The following is a 21323-nucleotide window of genomic DNA, read 5'->3' on the forward strand; positions in this document are numbered from 1 at the left end:
AAACCCTGATTAGTTTTCCTTGATTTGCTTCCCATACAAACCCTTGCCCTTTCCACAGCTCTCTGTTTATGAATAAATCCAAACTTATCTTTCTGGCCCACCGCAGATGAGCATGCAAAATTGCTCTTTTTGATACCATTGGATATTTCCATCTCTACTCACAAGTTCCTAATGTTACGATTAAATTTAATTGCATGGCCTTCTATAGAAATACACTGTGCTGAAAACATTTGGAACGTCAAAGTTTAGAATTAATCTGAGTGCCATTTGGTTGCTCTTGACGTGCGACTCATATATAACCACATATTATCTCAATTTGCATTCATCATCATATCACAGCTGTTATCTCTCAGGATAGATATAGAAACTGGCATTAAAAGTAAAAAGCTTTTTCATTATCGCAACTCGGTAAATCAAGTAACACTGTAAATTTCATGCTGAGCCCTTATCACCGTAGGGTGATGTTCTACGATCTCACCACATTACCACCCACGTTAATGGCATTGGTGAGCAAAGACAGCATTAAGCTAATAGACCTGGCCACATCTTGCATTATAAATAGTCATTAATATTCCATTATCTGTCTGCACATGCCCACGAAATGTGCAGGAACTGGCAGCTGTGCTGAAACGTACCTTTCTGCTTTTCAGGTAACACTATGCACTCAAAATGAAGAAATGCTGCCACACGTGTAATCGTACCTGGTTTTGGGGGACGTCGTCAGCCACTCCTCATGTTTTTCAAACGTAATCAGGTAGGCCGCAATCTCCTGCAACAGAACAAACAAAGAAACATTTAGAATCATACTCTTTTTTTACTCTCTTAAAAATCCTAATTACGTAGTTTAATGTTAACCCCATATATCAGATGAAATATTGGTTAGGACAAATATTTTCTACTTTAGAAAGAAAGTCCTATTCAGCACACATTTTTACAACATTCCTCAATCTCTTTCCTTTCTCTTCATCGTATTATTTCCAGTTTACCTCCACAGGTCACACCAAAGAAGCACATAACAAATATCCAAGGTATTTTAGTACCATTCAAGGTAAGGTTTTCAAAGTCCATTGTATTTTGGACATGTACCACTGCATTCCTGGAAATCCCTTGAGAATGCTTCAAAATGCTTTTAAAGCCCAATTCAGTTCTTAAAACTGAATGGAGAAAGCAAAAAGCCACAAAAATGTAAAAACTTAAAGTTAAAGCTTCAGGTTTATAGGCCTACACAGACATAGATAACAGAGATGGATGGAAAGAATGATAGAATGATGTATAGAATGATAGATAGAGTGATAAAACAATAGATAGAACAATAGATAGGACAATAGAATGACAGAACGAAAGACAGAATGACAACACAGTAGAACGATAGATAGAACAATAGAACAATAGAACAAAAACACCACAAAACACCGTCATATAAATTTAGTGAGTTTTGTCCAACTACATGATCTTGTGAAACAAGGTTTGAGCATTAGTATGAGCGTCCCGTCCATCTCTGAGCCTGGACACAAGAGTCGCGGAAGATTCTAGATGACCCGAGGATGACCATCGCTTAACCGCTCCAGGGTATTCGCAAAGTGTTCAGACTGCCCACTGAGCAGCTGTCAGGAGCCAGATTACACAGCCCCGAGGGGCGAATCGCATCTCCAGTCCTACAGCCAATCAGCATGCTATATCGACTATCAACTCGTCTGACAAGTGGCAGATCCTGCATCGAATCGCTGTGCAACCATCACCGGAGCGCTTAAGACAACATTCACGTGCACATGAGTTACTTGTGCCTGAATTCTGAGATCAGTTGAAAGACCGATCTCATTATATGCACCAGTGGGCTCATTTGAGCAAAGCGTGAGGAGAATCCATGTCTGTGCTTCTAGAATCCAGAAACAACGTACGTCACATATATATTAACGGCTCTATCATAGTTGTTTGCACTTTAAATGAAATAGAACGTGGCCAAACAGAGGGGATGTGGGTAACAAGTGGCAAACGTCTACAGGACAGACACATCAGTTCGCTCTTCACAAGGGCAGAGTGTTCGGCTGACAGACACGTGAAAGATTCGCTGTGTATCTACATGCGGCCATATGCTCTTTTGGCTCGGCTCTGAGAACAGGCAGAAGGCCCAGGGAAGTGTATGGGAACACAACTGGCAATGTTCTCTCTTGGTTTCAATTTAGAGATGCCAACTTGTGCAGTGCCAATTTAACCCTGCTGCCCTCATTATTGAAGGCAAAGAGGGAAGGGATGGGTCTAACAGACGAGAAATGAGTAGTGCATTAAAGAGTCAAGAGGAAAGAGCAAGTGTTCATAAACACAAATGTCTAGAGTAGGGTTGTGAACCATTCAGAAAAGAATCAAGAGTGCTTTTTAATTCTGATTTAATTCTTGAATTGGAAGAGAATTTATTTTTAATCCAGGAATTAAATCAGAGCAAACAGGATGGAGAATTGGTGAATGTAAATTTAAGAAGGTTGAATTTTTAAAGGGATACTTCACCCAGAATGAACATTCTGTCATAATAACATTTTTTTTTTCTAAATCTGTATGACTTTGTTACTTCTGCGGAATACAAAGATATGTTAAAGAATGCCGGGATTAGTCTAAACTACACCAAAACTCACTGACTTTCTTTTTTTCTGATGTATTCATTTTTGTTCCTTTGAATAAGGGGACTCGTACAGGTTTGGAATGATATGAAAGTAAGTAAAAGCTGACGGAAGATGACATTTTTGGGTGAACTATCACTTTAACTCGAAAGGAAGATTCATAAAAAACAATGTTTGAAAGTTGGCTTGTTAAAACTGTCATTTGAAAGTTTAAAAAGCTATTAATATATATATATATATATATATATATATATATATATATATATATATATATATATATATATATATATATATTTTAAATGTCTCTAAATTTTTTGGATGGATGTATGGATGGAACTAACAACTAGCAATAGAACCAATGATCAAATGATGGATGGATGGAATGTACAATAGATAGAGCGAAAGAACCAATGAACTAATGATGGATCGAAGGAACAATTAATTTACTGATGGATGGATAGATGAATGGATAGATGGAACAAATGTTAGAACCATTGATCGAATGATGGATCAAAGAAACAATTAATTTATTGATGGATGATGGATGGATTGAACGATAGATAGAACAGATAAATGAATGATGGCTCGAAGGAACAATTAATTTATTGATGGACGGATGGATGGATGAATGGAACGAATGATAGATGATAGATAGTGATAGAACCAATGGATCAATGATGGATTTAAGCAATAATTTATAAATGGATGGATGGATGGATGGATGGATGGATGGATGGACGGATGGATGGTTGGAATAAATGATAGACAGAGCAATAGCACAAACGAATAACCAGTTGAACATTAGAATGATAGAACAATGGATAGATGGATGGATCTCCAGCAACACAGTGAAATAAATTATATTTTGCCACAATCTTCTGCAACCGACCAAATAGAGAAGCATCTCAAATGTTTAACTTCGAGTTTTGTGCACTAAAAAACTCATAGACAAACATGCTGGTCACCAAACACGAGGTCACAACGTCCACACTCATTAGTCAAAAACAAGACAGTAACACTAAGCAAATTAGGAAGAATCCAGCTGGTATTATGGAGCGAGAGATTGGATAATCTGCTAGTTTTATGATTTGAATGCGATCAGATTTGGCTCCTGACACCAGGGCACGTGGGCCAACTCTTTGTTGTTTTTTCAAAGCGTTTCATCACCTTATGTGACCATAACACATACTTCTTTGTTATCATGTTTATGGTTGGGCCGGGTCTGGTTGTTTGTTACGCTGGGACCCCGGGAGTGTCTTGGCACTGCCGTTGATAGACTGAATGAAAAACAATGACCCGCTGTAATTTGGCAAACAAGCATCAAGACAGATACCGAGCATCGGGGAGCCGAGCCTTTGTCAAATTCTGTTTATTCAGGAGTCAATTCTCAGCAGCCCACTCGCCTTCTTTCCCTAGTTTTCCTCATTTTCCGATAATCTTGCTGTTTGTGCTTCCTACATTTTCCCAGCAATCCTCCCCTCCTCTTTGCTCTCATTGCCTTGTTATTCCTCTGTTCCGTGCTCCTAACTCAAGAGTTGTAGTCACCAAAGAGATTATATGACAAAGTCATTTTGCAATGAAATGAAGATGAAGGCCTCGGGGCTTCAGCGTTCTGCCAGAGAACATCCCTTCCCCATTCCCTCGTTTCTCCTGTTCCCCCTCCCTCCGACTTCCCATGAACCCCGGGGGCCAGTCGTTCGGCTTCTAGAGAACCTGCTCCAAGCGGCTCTTTCCCTAACCCGCAGTTAACCTGAAGGGTAGCGCTGACGCCTCGCTCTGACTGCCAATGAGCGCTTCCAAGTTTGCCACTCAGGAGCCGACAACTGTGAAACTCTTCAAAGCTCTCTTTAAACTATAGTAGGGGGTAAACGGGAGGCATGTGAGAAGGAGCCGGCGTTTCAGACAAACTGAAGTGTCTCCTTCCTTCCAGACAATGCCTCTCACTCCCTCTCTCTCTCTCTCTCTCTCTCTCTCTCTCTCTCTCTCTCTCTCTCTCTCTCTCTGGCTTACGTCTTGAATGCTTGTTGCTAAACTTTATGAAATGCAAATCGGCCTCCTGTGAAAATGATCTTTGAAACACTTCTAACAATTCAACACCAAAGGAAGACATGAGCAAATCCTGCTACCTGTTTCAAAAGGCCAGGCCTGCCATCCGTCTCCCTCTGTTGTTCCCAATATGAATGAGAAGTCGTCGTGAACAATATGACTTCCTGACAGGTATATTTAAAAGGAAGTGTTCGAGCTGCAGAATAGACACAGTGCAATACGTGCGGGTTTCGTGTCGCCGTCGAGCTTGTGAAAAAGGCATAACGTCTATCAATTTCAATTGCTCCAGCTATTAATTCAAAGTGCCAGTCACTCTTTGATGAAGCACTTTGTTAAAGTGATCAAGCCGGCCCGCTTGAGCTCAGGGGAGTCTTTTGTTGCTTGACCATGGGTAACACTCTAAAATTAGTTAAGGGAAAAAATGGCAATTACATAAAAAAGTATTTTGCTCACAAGATCCGTGGTGCACTAATGCAATGCACCAATGACAAATAATTATAAAATGTTAGGACTGGGCATCAAAAGCAACAGCAATGATCAATCATGAAAACTGACTGATGCATCACATGACTTTTACTAAATTTTTAAATCTCCTGTCACCTACTGTCCACACATGTGTCAAAAAGGGGCTTGGTTTGTAATTGTAAGATCGATTAAGGGTTGAGTTTCGTACGTTCACTGTGGTTTAATTACACAAAAACTTAACAAGGCACAGGATTTTATTTCAGGAGTTGATCAGACTTGACAGAATGAGAAAAAACAATGGATTGTGGTTTAAAATAGCCAATTTTTGAAATAAATAAATAAAACTGTAAAAAAAAAAAACTAACTACGGAAATGAAGTAATAGAATAAAATAAATTAAAACATTAATAATGATAATAATAAAAATAAATAAATAAAACTCACTGCAAAAATTAAATAATAGAATAAAATAAGTAAAAACATAATAATAATAATAATAATAATAATAATAATATATAACAAGACAAAGACCAAAAGTTGTACCTCCCCACATGGTCTCAAACAATAACTAAAATGCCCATCCCTAATAAAAAGCTTGTAAAATGTGATCTCACATCTCTGAATGATTTCTGCATATTTCATATCAAGTTCCTAATTTAGGCCAAGATGGAGGCCTTGTACTTCTGTTGAGGCTCATCCTGAAACCGACTCTCATTTGACTGAACTCGAATGCACTTTAAACCCAAACTGCTCCCCGAGGCACCACGAAGGAAGCCGGAGAGAGTCTTCATTCTGCTGAAAATACTCTCCTCTACAATTTGCTGCAGGGTGAAGAAATTTTTGCACGACAGATCCTTTTTGAATACGTGCCCTGATTCATTAGTGCAGGTCTCCATCACACTTGGTTCTTGCCATGGTCCCCACAGGTACCCTTAAATCCTGTGTTACATAGATGGCTAGCAGTTTCCGAAATGAGTATTAGTCAGAGTGTACCCTGCTGAACTGAGTGAACACACTTAAGCCAACACTCACACGTTATCAAGCAGCAGACGTTATAAAGCGGTACGGTCAGCTCGGTTGTGAGCACACCATCACTTCTAATCTGTGTAACTGTCGGTGTCCTTAAGGGCAGCCTGGTCCACCAGCCTGGAAAGACTTAGGTGTGGAGAAACATACAACACCAGTCAAAAGTTTGGAATGATTTTTTAAAAGATTTTGAAAGTCTCTTGCACTCACCAAGGCTGCATTTATTTGATCAAAATGCAGTAAAAACTGTAACATTGTGAAATATTATTACAAACCGTTTCCTATTCAAATATATTTGAAAACATAATTTATTCCTGTGAATTTTCAGCATCTTTACTCCAGTCTTCAGCATCACATGATCCTTCAGAAATCATTCTATTATGGTGATTTGCTGCTCAAGAAACATTTCTTATTGTTATCAGTGTTAAAAAAAAAAAAAAATTATACTTTTTTTTTTTAACAAGGACACTATATATTCATCAAAAGTGACATTAAAGACATATTAATGTTGCAATTTACTATAGAAAATATAATAAACTGTAATAAGTTTTTCACACAAATATTAAGCAGCAGGAAAACACTGATAATGAGAACAATTTTATAAATTCTGTTAGTAAACTTAAGCAGCTCGGGTCCACCACTATAATTCATGTGACACGGAAAGAAATGACATTTATGGTTTAAAGGATTTGTGAATCCGCTCCTTGCTTCACCCAAGGCTTCATTTATTTGATCAAAAGCATAAAAACTTAACATTGTGAAATATTTATTACAAACTGTTTCACTATTCAAATAATTTAAAAACATAATTTATTCCTGTGAACTTTTCAGCATCTTTACTCCAGTCTTCAGCATCACATGATCCTTCAGAAATCATTCTATTATGCTGATTTGCTGCTCAAGAAACATTTCTTATTATCAGTGTTAAAAACTGTTTTTTAATACTTTTTTTTAAACAAGGACACTATATATTCATCAAAAGTGACAGTAAAGACATATTAATGTTGTAATTTATCATAGAAAATGTAATAAACTGTAATAAGTTTTTCACAAAAATATTAAGCAGCAGGATTAAACACTGATAATGAGAACAATTTTATAATTCAGCTTAGTAATAACTGATATAAAATTGAGCAGCCAATCAGCATTAGAATGATTTCTGAAGTATCCTGTGACACTGAAGACTGGAGTTATGATGCGGAAAATTCCGCTTTGCTTCACAGGAATAAATTATTTTATTTTTTTTAAATATATTAACATAGAAAACATTTATTTTAAATTGTAACAATATTCCACAATATTGCCGTTTTACTGTATTTTTTTAATAAAATAAATTCAGCCCTGGTGAGCATAAGAGACTTCTTTAACAAACAATAAAAAACTTAACTACATTTTGACCAGTAGTGTAAGGCAAATGGGAAAACTAGGTAACATAGAACTACTGTACTTAGAAACTTTAAAACCGACACCATGAACTTGCTCTTCTAGGTCTGTCAGTGAGATGTACTTCAACATGTGTCCGTGCTTCAAACTGAGTGTCTTTATGTTTCCCTCCCAAGGTCAGCAGCAAAAAAGCGATGAAGTCCCTCCTAGAGTCTCACTGTCATCTCAATAATCATAATCAAACTGCTCATCCACAATCTTTTACATTGTCTCCCCACCCACTCAGTAGATGAGACGTCACCAAATCACAGAGAGCAAATTGACAATCCACTTTAAAAAGTGGGAGAGGAAATTGAGCCATTAATCATAGCGCTCGCGTCCGCCACAGCGGCCCTCGTACTGTCCATATGCGCGCACACACAAGCCGAGACCGACACAACGCTCAGGAGTCTCTGTAGCTTATTGCAGTGAAAAGATAAATGCTTCCTTTAACTGTCATTTGCCAATGTCTCTCTTGCACTTTGTGGAGATGCCGCTCCAGAGCCCGCTTTGATTAGTGGATGTGTGCGGTTGGGCCGTCCAGATGCGAGCTCAAGGAGAACGACTCCGCCGAAGGTGCAGAGGACATCATAGTAGTCTAAGATTGATGTTCGCTCAGGTTGGCAGAGGACTGGAGAAATGTACTGTGGCATACTTTAAAAGAAGTCTGACTGGAAACCCTGCCAGAGAAGGGCAGAGAAGGTGAGAGGACCATTAATGGGGATCCAGGTCACAGAGTGGTCCTGAATCTGGTCCTCCAGGAACCTCCAACTGAAAACTTTTGGATAAACGAAGAACTAAATCAAGTGGTTTAATTAATCAAGTGCTAGTTGTGTTACTACCCATGATGAGAAGGACAGTAAGTAGGAACGAAAACACTGTGCTTTAAAAAGACGATGCAGAACATATGTCAGACAAAATCATCTCTTAACAGACTAAAGGTCAACGGGAAATTAAACTTGCCTCCCTTTACTTTCTCATATACCTGTTTCGTGGCCATAAAGTGCATGTTATTGCACTCTACTCCAAAGAAAAAAACAAAGAAAAAAACTAACTAAATAAATATTGATGCTGTCTATGGTACATTTCACACATAAAATGCAACTCAAGATGCTTCACAGATCAGTATATAAAAACACTGAAATAAATATGATGAAGAAGAAGAAGAGGAAAAAGTAGTAAAATAAATGAAATAAACAAAAAAATCCTTATATTAACAGATAAAACAACAACATAAGCAACAAGAGAAATAAATATGCAAAAATAAAGTAAAAAGAAAAGAAATGAAAAGGATACATATTTCATGCATAAAATGCAGCTAATATGGCTTCAATAGTCAAAATATTTATAAACAATTAAATGAATAATCATATAAAAATCATAAAATTCATATAAAATACATATGAAAATATGAAAAATATTTAAAATACATTTAAAATAAAGCAAGACAACATGAAACCCTAAGAGCAAAACAGTAGTAAGTAACTAAAGAAAAGAAATCAGAAGAAATTATGCATTGGGCCTATAATCCAAAACAACTTTAGACTGCAGTTTACACAATACATAAATAAATAAACAAATACACAAACAAAAACATTAACGTTTTTAAGTTAATGCTGGGAATACCCTGGGAATGGAATCAACAACCTTGGGTTGTGCATATTTAAAATAAAGAAAGACAATTAGAAACACTAGAGCAAAAAAGCAGTAACTAAAAAAAAAAAAAAAAAAAAAAAAAATTGGTATAACAAAATTAGTATATATGTTTGCTTTTAATTGTGAATATTTATGCATTTGGCCTATTTTTTTTTTTTTTTTTAAATCCAAAACCACTTTAGACTGCAATCTACAAGTTAATGCATTCTCTAGGAACTGAACCTACACCCTTGTGTTGTACACCTTGAGCTTATGTAATGTAAAGTAATGTAACAAACAAATGAATGAATGAATGAATGAATGGATGAATGAATGAATTAAATGATTTATATGTTTGTTTTACAAGCAAAAAAAAAAAAAAAAAAAAATTAAAGTTTTTAAAGGGATAGTTCAAGCAAATAGTTATTGTATGTTTTAGCCGTGATTCCCATCCACTTACATTATAAGACTGACAGACTGCAACGGTTTGAGCTTAAAATCTTGGTTTGTGTTCTACTGAAGAAACAAAGTCACCTACATCTTGGATGCCCTGGGGGTAGGCAGATAAATATAAAATTTTTATTTTTGGGTGAACTATCCCTTTAAGTTAATGCATTCCCTGGGAATTGAACCTACAACACTGGGTTGTGCATATTTATAACAAAGCAAGACAATTAGAAACCGTAAGGGCAAAAAAGCAGTAACTAAATAATAAAAAAAGAAGAATGCTTGCTTTTAAAAACATGAACACTATTGATAATATCTGTGTATTAACAAAAAATAAATAAATAAATAAAAGATAAAATAAAAAAATAGGAAACATATGCTTTGCTGAATAATTATTTGTCTAATTTCAGTTGTTTAGAGGTTTCTGGTTTTTGTGGCATGATGACTAACAGCAGCTCCACCTGATCTCCTAACCTTTAGACCAACATCAGTAAACAGACCACAACAATTCAGGCTGTTTTAGCATTAGCTGCACGCACAGATCTCCAGCTGTTTGATACAGAGAGCTGGCAGGCAAACCTGTTACCTCAGCACAGAAAATAACTCTCGCTATGCGGTTTGAGAGACGTGGAGGGCCAATAGAGGCAAACAGGCTAAAGTTCTACTTCTGTTGTTTTTATATTTTTGCAGGTGTGCATCCCAGCAGACCTCGCAGCACAGCAGCTGTTTAAGGTTAACCTGCACCACTCAGTTCCAGCTGTTTAAAGAGATGTAAACATTTGTGTAGAGTGTGATCAGTCACGCTGGGTGATGATGTTTGTTTTGGGTCATTAATATTAATATATGACAACAGGTTCCAGGACACATGGCTTTTATGAATTATGAAAGAACTCAGAGACCGAGGAAATTGGATTCTGCATGTGTAAAATGCAACCTTTGTATTGATATAAATCACCTTCTGGGCATCATATAGTGTAGAGATCAATTTGTGAGCAATGCAGATGTGAGAAAGATACTGGAGATTTTACTGTGACCCTGAACTGATCAGTGTTTTGTTCTATAAGCCCAATGATGTTAGTAACTAACAAGCTAAAATTACTGACTATACTAACTAATGTGTATGCATTTGGACTTTTTTTTTAATTATTATTTTATTTTTATTATTATACAAGTAAAAAATGTGACAATGTTTACAAGTGCCACTTGTTACAAAATCACTTGGACAAACGAACATATATACTGATAGCTAACATTTCAAGATCATTCTGATAGCTCCTGTATATGTATTCATGTACTGTAAGTATTAGTATGTGGGTGTGCGCATGTCATTGTATCTAGGTGTGTGGGAGGAAGCATACAAATCATTGAGTATCTAACAGATTTATAACATATATAACAAGTATAACTAAAAAAAAAAAAAAAAAAAAAAAAAAAAAAAAAATAGGGTTTACTAATGGAGACAACAAGTTAATGCTTTTGAGTTAATACATAGCCTGGGAATTGAAACTTCAACCTTGGGTTGTGCACCATAAGCTAATGTAAACAATGAAATGAAATGAAATAAAAATAATATAAAAATAATGATTTATAAGTTATAATTATTATTTTTTTTATTGTACTGTAAGATCCTATACCTGTACATGAATGAATGTCTAATAAGTAAGGAATAATTGACAACGGGAATTATTAGAAAAATAATGCACACCCGATGTGGTAATGTGGCCATGACGCAAAGCAGTTGTTTTCTAATAATTAAGCGGCCAGGAGTCAATTATTCTGCTTATACTACGGTTACCACACCTCAAGACATCGATCAGATTATATATTTAAAGGGATTCATTCACTATTGTGAGTAGGATTATTTCTTCGGCATCTCATCCAATGCCTCTTTTGCTGGTTTCACAACGTCATTTTAAAGCTGGTAATGGACGCTTGAGCCGTTGATAGCATTCTTATGCAGTTATTAATGAAGTTATTAGAAAGCGAGTTTTTGTTAGTCCTGTAATTTCTGTTATTACAGTTTTACTATGCAAAGTGATATGGAACTGTAATGCGGTCAAGAGTGCTGCCTGGAACTACGTTCGCCATGCGTTTCCCGGAAAATAATTGCACACCTCAGAACAATCGTAAGCCAATCAGATTCAAGCATTCAACGGCCCAGTAGTATAATATATAAATAAACATGTGCTAAAGGAATAAATGTAAAAAAAAAAAAAGAAATGTATTCCTAACAGGTAGAGGATTGTGCTATAAATGCCAAGATGGCTTGTATTGCTAGTGTAAATTTCAGTTCAAATGCATTGTAAGTCAGTTTGTTTGAAAGTGTCAGTCAAATTAAATGCAAAATGGTGGTATACAGCTTAAATTGTCACTTCCTCTTATTCTTTTTCAGACTTTCTCAGATTTAACAGCCTCTTTCTTTATTGTGTTTCCTTAAAAAAAAGGATTCTAGATTCTCCTACTCTCTCCAGTCATCTTCTCTTTTCTCTATTGTTTTTCAGTGGCCTTGTGCCTCTCTTGGGTTATTTGTTTGTTTTGGTCAATTGTAAACCTAAGGCGATGATAAGGAGAGGGCGTTATTGTGCTGGAGAGGCAGAAAAGAGGGAGGGAAAAACAGTTAGAAAGAGAGGTGGACTGAAACCTGGCACTTAGCAAGATTGTTTTTCCCTGTCCAAGTGCCAAGGTTGCTGACTTCCAAGATAAAAATGAAACTATCATTTGCAAGGATGTTATCAGATAGTCAAGAGTGGTAGAGAGAGAGAGAGTGAGAGAGATAAAAAACAGCCAGAGAGACAGACAGAGAAGAGGGTCAGCCATTAATGAAAACAGCGGCCACATTATTATAGGTAATGTGATTTTCCCATTACTGCATGTGTGAGAATTATTCAGTTTAAGAGATGGAGTCTCGCCTACGAGCGACGTACTTATCTATATACTACATGCTCATCAAATATCAATCATGAAATTAATCTCAGCTGTGTAATTGATAGGTTGGATGTGTGGTTTATTTATAACCAACAACAGCGACAATAGCAAACAGCCTTCGAAAGCAACACTATTCATGTATTTATTTGTATTTTTTTGTAAACAAAAAGCTAATTCAACTAATTAGCCCACAGCTTTCACTAAAACGGATATTTACAGATGGAAAAACTTAAATAGCATTACTTCATCCGAGCAATTTTCCTCATAATTGCAAAAGCCTAAAAGTTTTTAATTTGTTTTGAACTTCTCCACTTGTTTAACTCCCCACATGCACAGTGAAGCAGTAAATAGTTCACTCAGATCATTCACATTACAGCTCGTGCGCGAGACGGACAGCGACGGCAATTAATAGCTGCCTCTGCAGATTAATTAAAACCATGAAAGCAAAACAAGTCACATACAGTAAAGCTCCAGAAAGCCAAAATCAAAGAGCGCTTGAAATAAGACGTTCTTGATTGCCAGATCTCGACGAACAATGCAGCACTTTTTCTTCATTTTATCGTGAGAGAATAAGTACAGCTATAGGGAGGAAACCACCGCCATCCACACATGTGCTCCACCTTTTGTTACTACGAGTGGGAGTGAAGGTCACATCCCAGGCCCGACTCTGCCAGCGAGGCCCCGGTGGGGAAGGAATGATGGAACGTTTCATGCTTCCTCCACGACACTCGGGCCCCATCCGGAATATGTGATCCGACAGAGACAGGAAGGAGGAGAGACGTGTCCTCCGCTTGGGCTCACCCGGGATCTACTCCAGAAACGCAGTGGCACTCGTCCTCGCCAGGGATCGAGGCTGCTGCTCACGCTCGATTGGGGACACAATGGAATATTGAATTTCCTCCGCTGGCTGTGATCTGAGATGTGCTTCCAAGCCTGGCGATGCCAGATCAGTGGTGCCACCAGGTTGATGCTAGCATGCACTGATAAACTAAATGTGCGTCCAAGACACACACAAGCACACCTTCTCAACATGTTTTACGTTGTACTGCAATACTGGAACACAAGGGAAAATATACTAGGTCCTGTTAGGATACTTGCATTATTATTATTTTTTTTTTTTTAATAACCAACAGACAAATTTAATTAGTTTTGTGTTGTAATCTTTGGTTTATTGTTTTCTATATTAATTCTGATTTTGCATAGAAAGTATAGTGTACTTCATTTTATTGTTTAGTTTGGTATGAAAAAAGAAGGAAGAAACTGAAATGCTCCTTTATTCCTGAAACCATTAGGCTTTGTTCCAGAATTCAGAATTTAAGAACTGGCTCTCTTCCAATCCCTGATTTAACAACAAATTCAATAACAAATTACGTGTTCTTCCACCATAGACAATAAAATGAAACTTAATTTATTTATCCATTGGTCTGTCTAACTATAAGGCCAATTAAACCGTAAAAAGTCATTTATAAACTTTTAAAAAATGCTATGTCAAGCCAAGGCTGGAAGTTTGAATGTTTTCTAGTTACATCATAATCAAATTAATAAATTTAATGAATTTCTCTGAATTATTACAAACACACACACACAACATTGTGAATGAACACACACACACACACACACACACACACACACACACACACACACAAATCTGAAAGACAATAAATGATGATATACATTTGGCATCTCCAACACTGAAGCAAATAAATAAATAAAAAAGTTGCATTTTTTAAGCCTTATGAAAATACTGTCATTAATTACTCACCCTCATGTCATTCCAAACCCGTAAGAACACAAATTAAGATATTTTGGATGAAATCCAAGAGCATTCTGACCCTTTATAGACAGCAACGCAACTACCACATTCAAGGCCCAGAAAGGTAGTAAGGACAATATTAAAATAGTCCATGTGACATCAGTAGTTACTTTTTGTGTGCAAACAAAACTAACATAACGACTTTATTCAACAATTTCTTCTTTTCTGTGAGTGACATGAGCAGGAGTAATTAGTGACAGGCATTAAGGCATTAAAATGAATTGAGTCATAAACATATGCATTCAAATGTATTAAGTAAAATTATAATGTAATGTGAAAGGAACAATGAAACAACAAACTGAACTTTAGCGTTAAACGTGGTTGGCACATTTCAATTTTTTCACGAAATAACAATGTTTCAGATCCAACAACAATTTGCGGACCCCCTACCGTCCCGCCACGGACCCCCTATGGGTCAGGGACCCCCCGTTGAAGACCGCTGATCTATGGGATGTTGTTTTTTTTCTTGCATTTGACTGCCAAATCAAACATGCGAAGTTAACATGCTGAGCACTTTGCACATTTTGTTTATGGAACACAAAGGATTTGCAGGCGGTGGCTTTTAACGCGGTTTATACTCTACAGCACACAATAATAGCTCAACACCGCGGCTAATTAACCCGACTAACAGTTTCCCAGTTCCCTGACTATGATAAATGGGAAAAGTTGATGGACAATGTGAAGTTCCTCTCCGCTTGCCTTTGAGATCGAGGAATCATCTCACGTACAGAAACCCCGCTGCTTTCCCTGAGGTCACGAGTTCAGTCTCCAACCATTTGAATCGTATCAAAACCTCCTGCCCTCATCTGCCGCTGAGTGTGCTCCATCTCCGCAGGAGCTGTCCATCTGCCACAGGTACAACTCATATATTATTACACCATCAAAATCAATGGCTGAAGGCTAGAGAGATGAGCAGACGATGGGTGCAGGTAAAACAGTACCTGTGGACAGATGTGATGAACTCTGCTCATAGGGAGCCAATACAAATACTCTGCGATAGAGTGTGTTGCACTCTGAAAGGATGCCTGAACTCCAACTGCAACAAAAATGACTAAAACAAGTGATTATTATTTTAGTTTAGTTAGTTTTTTTTTAGGAATTTGAGTTGTGTTAACTGTTCTAGAATGGAAAATGTGCAATATCAGTATTCATCTGTGCATGTGAATCAACTGTTGCCATCTGCCATTTTTCTCAGACAAGCTTTTGCTCTTTTTCTATTTCAAGTCTATGGAAGATCTCTGTGTTTGGACAATTTTAAATGCAAATTCTATGGGGAAAATAAAGTAAAATGTTGTGGGGTCTCATATAATAATACAAGTGGTGGAGACTAACTTGGAAGAGAAGAAATTGATGAATAAAGTCATTATTTTTGTTTTCTTTACGCACAAAATGTATTGTCATAGCTTCATAAAATTAAGGCTGAACCACTGATGTCACATGGACTATTTTTACAATGTCCTCCTTATACAGTACCTATCTAGGACTTGAATTTGTCAGTTGCGTCGCTGTCTAAGCAGGTCAGAAAGCTCTCGGATTCAATCAAAAATATCTTTAGTTGTGTTCCGAAGATAAAAGAAGGTCTTATGGGTTTGGAACGACACAAGGGTGAGTAATTAATGACAGAATTTTCATTTTTGGGTGAACTATCCCTTTAAGGAGTGCACACAGTTGTCGGTGAGAAGCATTTGCTTCAAATCTGATTCACAGTGATCAGTTTTTAATCAGGTTTGGGTCTAATTTAGCACTGCAGTATAACATTTTTATGTGCCATTTTCGTTCATTTAAAACTATTTTTAACCAATTTGAGCACATTTCATTGAAAAAAACACCAGTCCAGCTCATTTCTAGGATGTTCTGTATTGCTTGTCTGCGTTAGTAGCAATAGCAAAGGATGCAGAACTGTGCAAAAAAAAAGTTTTTGTAACTGAAAAGTATAAGAAAAGGAAGATTTTTTCCTAAACACTGCACATTCTTTTTTTCCTAAGAAAACCATAAACAAATGTATTAATAAAACTGAATTGTTTATTTCTCACTATTCCCTTCCTTACTGAATGATTACATTTTGATGTTATGGCTTAATTAACCACCTACTCAAATCACCTTTTATTATACATCTGAAAGCTTACAGGTCAATTTCAAAAACTCAAATTCCTAACCCTTCCCCCCAGCGGTGCAGCTCCTCTCTACATTCATTTTATCTCAAATTGTGACTATGTTTGCAAACCTGCTATTTTCCAATGCTCGTGTGTCTTTCTTTACCCTGCTCAATGAATCCCAGCACAGATTCATCTTTCCCTTAATCAGAAGAGCGTGACAGGCGTTAATTAAGGTGTGTGTTTGCCCTGTCAGGAACGTCAGCGGTCGGCTGCTTTTGTTTGGCGAGGCAGCCCAGCTGTCAGGATGTTTGGCACGGCTGGAACTTGGTGCTGATGTGGCATTAAAGCAATGTGGCGGTGAAGGTCGCCAGCTTCCTCCTGGATGGCTGCATATCCACCCAGAACTGTTTATGTAATGTTCAAGTATTTGTACACTATTATATACACTATGGTTCAAAACTTCGGGTCAGTAAGAATTTCTTTTCTTTTCTTTTCTTTTCTTTTCTTTTCTTTTTTTTATGAAAGAAGTCTCTTGTGCTCAATTGTGATGAAGTTATTTAAGAAAAATACAGTAAAAATAGAAATAATCACAATTTAAATAACTGTTTTCTATTTGAATATATTTTGATGCAAAGCTGAATTGTCAGCATCATTACTCCGATCTTTAGTGTCACATGATCCTTCAGAAATCATTCTAATATGTTGATTTGCTGTTCAAGAAACATTTAAAATTATTATCAATGTTGAAAATTTTTGTGATGGTTATTATTTATTATATATAATATGTTGTTTTTTTGTTAAAGAAATATTTTTGATGTATAAATGTTTTGAAACATTATAAATGTCTTTTCTGTCTCTTTTAGTCAATTTAACATATCCTTACTAAACATATGTATTCATTTCTTTGAAAAAAAGATCTTAATAAAATAAAATAAAATAGGATACCAAGATGCTGTTCACATTAAATGCACATATTACCATGAACTCTACCGGTCATCTTCAGGTCCATTTCAGCTGCTTTTGTGGCCATAATGGATATCTGAGGAACCACTGAAGAGACTCTAAATTTTAAAACATTTAAAAATAAGTAAGAGAGTTGTAAGTGATTAGGAAATCTCCTCTTTCATCTAAATTAAAGAGGAGTGCTGGGAAAACAAGTACCGGCTTTGCTTTCATGAGCCTTCTGCCTCTCTGGAAATGTGATGAGATGTTTGCCATGATATAACAGTTGCATCACTCTCCTGAAGAAAGACTGATCTATTTATTATGACTATTATTATTTAACCATGAGTGATTCTTAGTGTTGGTCTTGTTTGGAAAAACTGTGTAGTAAGGAAGTAGCAAATAAATAAAGTTGTTGAGTAAAAAGATATATTTGAAAGAGAACTGCAGCCAAGGTGTAATATAACTCCCCAACATGCATCACCGTAACTGACTGCTGCTACAACACTCAGACAAAAACACAAGAGCACAGAAAAGTGCCACATCAATCCAGACCAGAGTTCCCAAGAAAACCATCTACACACTGGCCAAGATAGGGAGAAATTACAAGATAGACTAATTAGCAACCATCACTATTCAGTGCTTTCTGTTGTGCGTTTATATGACCTGGTAAATAAATTAACCTAACAGCAACTTCTGTGGTTAAATATGGAATTAAATTTCCGTAAACAAATGAAAGACTACAAAAGACTGATTTAAGAGTTTGGTAATCACTGCTTTGAGTTTTTGTTTGCCTGTCAAATATAAACTCTGTTCTAAAACCTAGTGACCTTCCTCACAGAATCTGCAAAGGCAGCATCCCAATTAAAATGGATAAAATGGCTAAACCCTTTAAAGGGAAAAAAATAAATAAAAATGAACAAACATTTCCAAAAATACACAAAGCCCCTAAGGGGAGATGGTGATGGAAAATAGGAGACAGGAGGAAAAATTATATTTTTCGTTCTTGCAAAAGTATGGCGTCCATCCAAGAAACTTTGCAACTCACAAAGGCACTGAAAAATAGTTTTTCCAAGTTTGGTAAGCAAACTTAAGTATTACTGTAGTAATGCAAAGTTATAATATTTTCCTCACATTTATGTTGTATTTTGTAACGTCACTATTTTTACTGTCCCTTTAGAGGTTCTGCACATCCAAAACCAAAACAAAATAAACAAAACAAAACAAAACAAAACAAAACAAAAAACACAAAACAAAACAAAACAAAACAAAACAAAACAAAACAAAACAGTATTAAGAGGCACAACTGTTTTCAATATTGAAATGTTTCTTGTGTAGCAAATCAGCATATTGAAATGATTCAATATATAATCAAATAGAAATATATTTAATACTGTAAATGTAGCCTTGGAGTGCATAAAAAAAAAAAAAAAAACTTTCAAGAACATGTACATTTGTTAAACCAGCCTTTTTTGAAAATACATGGAATATTCATGGAATATATACATATATATATATATATATATATATATATATATATATATATATATATATATATATATATATATTATAAATTAATATATATTTATAATTAATATTATGTGTTTATAGCCAACATTTTATTTACATTTTTTATTGTTTATTTAATTTTTTTTTAGATTGACTTATCTGCAAAGCTAGGATTCATACAATATTGCGTTAGAGTTTCCAAAGATGCCTTAACATACTGTCTAGGTAGGCAGCTCACTAGATTCTGGAATTGAGCAATAATGTTCCCATTCTGCAGACCACATGGATCCATCATCGTAATGAAGTGTCACGAGCGTGTCAGAATCACGTTACATGTGTCTCGGGTGCGGGCTTTCCAAAGTTATGATTGCAAGAACACATCTTCCATTAAACAGTCTCAGCTTTCCTGCGATGACGAAGCTCCAAACCCACAACTGTATCTGATGAGAGATAAACAATATTGACTCCAGCCTCTGAAATGCTGCTATTCTTCATAATCAGGTTAAAATCTTCAAGGCACAGAGAGAGAGAGAGAAAGCGACAGAACTTACTTTTCTCTATTTTAGCCTCACTCGCGTGCCTTTTCAGCACATTCGATGCTTTTGCTGGTGGCGAAAAGTCAGTGAGCATTTGGGAATGACTTATTTAACAGATCACATTTCCTTCTCTGTCAGCAAAAAAGAAGTCCCTCCTGGAGAAACACGGCAGAGGCAATGTGCTGTGAAATCTAGGGTCATCCAGAGACAAATAACTTTAAAGAGAAAGGGCAACAAAGGACGTCGAAATAAAGAGCCCGGGCTCTTTCCAATAATTAATTAAAGCACTTCAGCCATGCAGGAGGTTCAAATAGGAACCGCATTGTGCATTTAGACCAGTAACAAAGCCGACTCCAGTGCTTCTGTCATGACGCTGCCAATAGATCTCATATATTAACACTTGGCTGTAACATGTAATCACTTTCAATTTGGTCCAGGCTTGGGGTGTTATTGATTTAAAAGCCGTCTCTTCTCTTTCTGGACCTCTTGCCGAGAGCAACAGGAACGATCTACACGTGTCTTTTTTGGATAGCTGTCAAACCGAAGACCTTGGATGAACATGCAACTCTTTTCAAGTTATGGGTGAGCACTAAACTGTTTTATGCAAGGCAAGAGAACGGTAAATGTGGAGGCCATGAAATTAAAAGCAAATCATGACAGTATGTTCATGGCCAATTCTATCTTCTAAGATTGAGCAAGAGGTTGTATAAACCATTTACTTAAGCTCTTTAAGATAAGTTTCTTTGGACTGTACTAGTGAACAGACTGAAACTGAAAAACGGTTACAGTAGCAGGTTGAATAAATTTGAGCGCAATTATTATTATTATTATTATTTTTTTTTTTTTTATTCTGGTCGGGTTGGGCCAGATATATATATATATATATATATATATATATATATATATATATATATATAATATATATATATATATATATATATATATATATATTTTTTTTTTTTTTTCTTTCAGGCATAAAAAATGCTAACAAATAACAACTAATAAATTGTACATTTTGTTTTTGTAAATAAAATTTGATGCATACTAAAACCATATTTCTTTTAAACTGCTAAAAATAAAACATACTTTCATTTTTCATTAAACACCAAATGTATTAGTTTATGCAAATCCAGCTAGAAACTATACAGCTCCACAACAGCTATAAATTCATAAACTGAACTTTGCAGCATATACTGTATAATAGTAAACAGAGATTTATTTATGATTTTCAACCCATTATAACTGATGCTTCACAAATCATTCTCCCAAATGTGACACGTTAGCCAGCTAAATTATATATGTAAATCAGCAGAATTTGCAACAACGCTCAATATTTCACCAAAGAAAAACAAAATTAAAAATGTTTATGCTTGCAAGGCATGAAAACTCATGCACATAATCAAAACCTCTGGCTTCTGACCATCCTCATTGTTGAGCCCTACAAACAAAATGCATTGCACTTTTTAGACACTTATGTTTAGATTTACTCCCATTGATTGCACTTGTAAACCAAAAACAAATCCTATTTCTAAAAATGTTCTCGCAAGTCTATTTTCCAAAAAAACAAACCCTGACAAACTCCAACCAATCGATATATCAAACAAAACAGAGCATGGGTAAGGTGGTGTATATGTGTTTTGGGAATATGAGCAATTGTATTAGTAAAGGAGTTAGCATCTGACTGCCTCCCTGTGGTTGCAGGCATTGCCCGAGGCACTTCAGTCTTCACTAGTCTGTGAGAACTGCAGAAAAGCAGTGTGTCCTCACTCATCTGCTTCTGCGCCATGAAAACAAATACAGCAGCGCTGGTGTGGAGTAAGCTAGCCTTCAGAAATAGGTGCAGACGTTTC

The 21323-nt window shown here is 36.2% G+C and overlaps 1 protein-coding gene across 6 annotated transcripts in view; it reads right to left on the reverse strand.

Annotated features, from left to right (window-relative positions):
• The window catches only part of camta1b (calmodulin binding transcription activator 1b), a 272952-nt gene that overhangs the window by 153134 nt on the left and 98495 nt on the right, over positions 1-21323 (reverse strand). For all 6 annotated transcript variants that reach the window (XM_042733745.1, XM_042733746.1, XM_042733741.1 and 3 more), the window contains one exon: positions 702-769. In XM_042733745.1, the coding sequence (XP_042589679.1) occupies positions 702-769 (68 nt within the window). The remainder of the gene's footprint in view (positions 1-701; positions 770-21323) is intronic.

This window comes from Cyprinus carpio, chromosome B11 (genome assembly GCF_018340385.1).
Source record: "Cyprinus carpio isolate SPL01 chromosome B11, ASM1834038v1, whole genome shotgun sequence".
NCBI lineage: Eukaryota > Metazoa > Chordata > Actinopteri > Cypriniformes > Cyprinidae > Cyprinus > Cyprinus carpio.